Raw genomic sequence first — 5269 nt, forward strand, 5'->3', positions numbered from 1 at the left:
TATGATATTTAGGAGTGATAACACTTTCAAATGCACAATCGAAAATCGGATAATTAGGTCTGTTATAACACTTGCAAATGCTTGACATCTCCTCTCTGTACAACAGTGGTCTATATATGTAAGGAAACGTGATTTGATCATAAAAATTTAAAAACTTCGTTAACCCAAGAATATAGTGTGTACTTTGAAACATCCGATATAAAATTATTAATTCTTCAAAAAAGATTGTTGAAAGACATGGCCAATTCAAAAACACAATACATATATATATATATATATATAAAGTCTCCTTTAGCTTATTTTTAATAACCTCTTTCTCATTTTTTCTCAACTTAATTCACTGAATTTGAACCAAACTTGGAACATAACTATGAATAACTGGATCATATTTTCCCAACGTAGCAGCTTCTCCAAAATCCACTTGTGTGACTTTATTATCCTCCCCAGCAATGTATACCACGACCTTCTTCTCACAACACACGACGACTTTCTTCTCCTCGTCGACCAAAAAACTTATGGTACCGCACCTATAAAATGGAGGGGAATCCAATATTGTTAGAACCCTGGTCCATTCACCAATCTTATTTGTTACCCATATCTCTCTCCATTGTGTATTTGTGCGTTGTAATAGCACCGAAAGTTTTTCTTCTCTAACAACTGATAGAGACATAGTCTGATAACCAATCTTATTTGTTACCCATATCTCTCTCCATTGTGTATTTGTGCGTTGTAATAGCATCGAAAGTTTTTCTTCTCTAACAACTGATAGAGACATAGTCTGATAAGAATGTTGATAGGGAAGCCGCATACGTCCAAATCTCTCTGTTGTAAAATCAAAACACACTAAGAAGAAGTCGTACTGATAATTCTCTTTTATATCCCAACCAAACCAATAAGCCTTTCCCTTCAAAGACACCCTGGGACCAGTATACAGTATTCGGCAATTAGGAGTGACCTTAACAATCCTCCATGAACCAGAGTTAATTTCATAGATTTCGAATCTTTGCTCTGGACTAAATTTATTGTATCTAAGTATTTTGTAGCTCTTATTGCCGGATTTCTTGTCTTGGTAGGATCCAAGAGTCAAGGTGTCGCTTGATCTGTGATGAATTAGAGGTTGGATCCACCTGGTTTGGCCAGTACAGGGGTTCCAAACCACGAGTCTAGTGTTGTCTTTGTTGGTGCATAACAATAAGCCATCGCAGTGAGAGACTTTAGAAATCTGGAATTGATCTAAACTAGAACGAGGGTCGATTAGACTAAGCTCACCTTTGACATCTATAGATGGACTTCTTTTGTGATCGACGGTCAGGGAAAAAATCCGAAGTTTCTTTTCAATCTTCAGGAGAATCAGAGACTGTTTTGCGGCTGTATCAATGTGCTTTCTTGTGAATCTCTTATCGTTGAATAAACGGTTCCATCTTTTGCATGTAGATCGTAACCGTTTCAGAGGTATGGCCGGTACGCGACAGAGTATCTCCTCTAACAAATCCTCTGGAAGGTCTGACATGATCGTTGACTATAGTGATCTCCCAAGGAAAGAAATTGCCGGTGGCTTTGGCTTAATGTTTAGGGTTTTAGTATATTTTAAGATTGCTCCCGTGCTTAACCCTAATTATATAGACCAAACAAAAAAAAAATCATTAATTTTGTTAAAGTTATAATTCTTTGGTTTTCCTATTTCATTTTTTTTTTCTGTTCCTTGTTTTCTCCTTTTCCTTTATGACGTCTCTTCTGATATTTTTAAATTCTAAGTTCCTCTTTACGTCATATCTTAAACTATATATTCTGCATTTGCTAAACTATAATCAAGCGAAGACGGTCTTTTACTTGCCAAGTTAATGGACTGTGAAGTGATAACTTGGCGAGCATACACTTTTCAAATGGCAAAGAAGACTTGATAAACCAAGGTTGGTGTAAACTAAATTAAGGTCGAGTTACTCTTTGGAACCACACTGCTAGGGGAACTGAGAGTTGCATAAAACAAAGGAGCAACAGCTCATTTCAGCCTTAAGGACATTTTGTCTGCTTGTACTACAAAAAGAAAGCCTCGTTTGGCTGGTTTCATTCGCTGTTTCAAGATCACATCTTTGGCGTATTGGAGCTGCACCTTTTGGCGTTTAGCGTTTACACATGAAGTTCTATTTGTTGTTACTATAAATTGGGTACTTACTGTAATGAGCGAGAGTGTGAGAGATTGTAAGTGTTTTACACCCGAGTAATTGTAAGAAGTGAGAAAACCATAGAAACCATAAACTGTTCTAAGTTTTCTCTATCACAGAGAGTGGTATAGAGTGAGTCTAAGTACTAGTGAGAGGTATTAGCCTATTAGACGGGTCACTTGTGGCGTCCTGTTATAATCAATACTCTGGTTTTAGTGGATTCCGAGTAAAGTCTCAGCAAGACGTAGCGACCCTCATTAACGGGCGTGAACTCGTTAAACTAGTGTATGCTCTGTTTTTCTTGTCTCAGTTTTCGTTATTTATTTCCTCTGTTCTTGGATTCTATCTGTTTTCTCTTTCTCATTCTTGGTTACTCGGTCAAATGCACTTCTGATCTCGGGTTTGTTCAGTTTTCTCTAAGGAAAGTCGACGCCTTTGAGGTATAGAATACTCAACATGGACAAATCTTGTCCTGTTCTTTATCTACTCTCGAGTGATGTTGGAAACCAGGCTCTCCATTCTATTTCATAGTTTCTCTTGGATCATACCCTATTTTAGGGCTGGCCCACAGCTAAGACCTGTGAAGCAATGGCTTCAAGGCGGTCTAAAAGACATTAATTTTTGGGGCAACCAAAAAAGTTCAAATTTTTTTTATAAGTGTGTAAATAGACTTATCCCATATCGACCAACGATGGATTTTTTGGTTGGAAGAGGTCCACCCTCAAAACCACCGATGGATTATCCTTTTCCAAAAGATTCTGCCGATAGATGTTTCACTTATTCTTGTTATACAAGAAAAATGAGCAATAGAGAAAAACAAGATAGAAGATGGTTAGTTTACTCAAAAAGTAAAAAGAATATCTTTTTCTTTTGTTGTAAACTATTCACTCAAGACACAAATCCTCCTGTTTTGGTAACTGCTGGGTTTAATGACTGGAGAAATTCTTCAACCAGGCTGAAAACACATGAAACTTCACATAATCATATTGTTTCTATGTCTCAGTGGACTGAGTTGGAAATAAGGCTGAAAAAGAAGGAAACTATTGATAAGCATCTGCAGGAGGCAATTAACAAGGAGAGAACGCACTAAAGAGATGTGATGTTCAGAATAATTGCATTGGTAAAGACTCTTCAGAAAGAAATATTGCATTTTGTGGAGGAAACGAAAAGATTCGTGATCCGAATAGTAGAAAATTTAATGCTTTTATTAGGATGATCGGAAGCTTTGATGAAGTAATGAAGGAACACCTTCGACGGTTTGAACAACGTGAAATGCAGTGCCATTATCTCAGTCATAAGATTCAAAATGAGTTGATAAAATTGCTTGGTAATGAGATTAAGATGGCAATTTTAGAGAAGATTCAAAAGGCGAAGCATTTTTCAATCATTTTGGATTCTACTCCTGATGTTAGTCGTAAAGAGCAAATGACCTTTTTAATTCGATGTGTTGATATTTCTACGGATTCACCGACAGTTGAGGAGTTCTTTTTGTCTTTTTTTGGAAATCAAAGACAAGAGAGGAGAAGGAATTTTTAACACTCTTCAAGATGCATTGACTGATCTTAAGTTGAATATAAAAGATATAAGAGGACAAGGTTATGACAATGGGAAAAACATGAAAGGGAGACATAAAGGAGTTCAGAAAAGATTGCTTGATATAAACCCACAGGCATTTTATACTCCATGTAGTTGTCATAGTCTCAACCTTGCTCTTTTTGATATGGCTTCTTCGTCTGAGAAGGCTGTTTCCTTTTTTGGCATTGTGCAGCGTCTATATTGCCTATTTGCATCTTCATCCAACAATTGGGAAGTCTACAGAGAAATGGTGAACGGTATTACACTTAAACCATTATCACAAACTCGTTGGGAAAGTCGTATTGATAGTGTTAAACCAATAAGATTCCAAACTTCAAAAATACGAGATGCTTTGTTTTACATAGCAGAACACAGTGATAATCCAGGACATCGTAGTGATGCTGAATCTCTTGCAGTAAGTAAAATACATGGAATTGAAGGGTTTGAATTCTTGTTTGGAATGGTGATCTGGTATGATTTGCTCTATGCTGTCAATATAGTGAGCAAAAATTTGCAGTCAGAGGATATGGATCTTGATGCTGCTATTTCTCAGTTAGGAGGGCTTGTTGATTATTTGAAAGATTATAGAAAAACAGGTTTTGAGAAAGCAAAAGTTGAAGCTGTGCAAATTGGCCGTGATATGGAGATTGACCCAATATTTTCTACAAAACCAAAACAAGTGATAAAAAAGAAGAAGCAATATGGTGAAGATGCTGAGCATGTGGTAGAAAGTAATCTGTCAAATGCGGAGGAGCGTTTTAGAATTGATTATTTCATCAACATATTGGATCAAGCTATAGTGTCTCTTGAGGTTAGATTTGAGCAATTTCAACAGTATGAGGAAATCTTTGGTTTTCTATTTGGTTTGAAAAAACTAAAGTCAGCAAAAGATGATGAGTTCACGGCATCTTGTATCAAGCTTGAAACTGCTCTGGAGCATGATAGGGTTTTATATAGATGGAAAAGATCTATTTATGGAACTACGATATCTAAGAAGAATGTTGCCAAAAAATATGACAAAGGCCGTCGAGATTTTAGATTTTTTAAGCAGCAATACGCCTGGTTGTTATGCAAACGCATGGATCGCTTATCGCATATTACTGACGATTCCGATTTCAGTTGCTTGTGCAGAAAAAAGTTTTTCAAAGTTGAAGCTCATAAAGAATTATCTACGCTCGACTATGTCTCAGGAGCGACTGAATGGATTGTCGATGATATGAATTGAACATGAGTTAACTGAGAAACTCGATTATTCGAAGCTAGCAGATGATTATGCGGGAAAAAAACAAGGAGGGTTATCTTTAAGAAATCATAAGTAATGTATTATTTTTTCTGTACTTCATTCTTTTCAAAACAAATTATGTTTCAATGATATTTTATATTATTTTAATTATATATTTAAAGAATATGCTGCAAATTTTATTTTTTTTCGATTAAGAGCATCATTTTTACGGTACGCTTTAGGCGTCAAATCACTTTGGGCCGGCCCTGCCCTATTCGATATCTTTCTATCTTGGATTCAAATGTAACAA

At 36.2% G+C, this 5269-nt stretch overlaps 1 protein-coding gene across 1 annotated transcript; it reads right to left on the reverse strand.

Moving 5' to 3' along the window:
* Nucleotides 1-337: 337 nt before the first annotated feature.
* On the reverse strand, nt 338-3446 carry LOC18029755 (putative F-box protein At3g25460). The gene is given in 3 exon segments (XM_024149139.1): nt 338-683; nt 780-1611; nt 3365-3446. Coding segments are annotated over 3 exon segments (1260 nt in total).
* Between the last annotated feature and the right edge of the window lie 1823 nt (nt 3447-5269).

Source organism: Eutrema salsugineum, unplaced genomic scaffold (assembly GCF_000478725.1).
Source record: "Eutrema salsugineum unplaced genomic scaffold, Eutsalg1_0 scaffold_1, whole genome shotgun sequence".
In the NCBI taxonomy this organism is placed as follows: domain Eukaryota; kingdom Viridiplantae; phylum Streptophyta; class Magnoliopsida; order Brassicales; family Brassicaceae; genus Eutrema; species Eutrema salsugineum.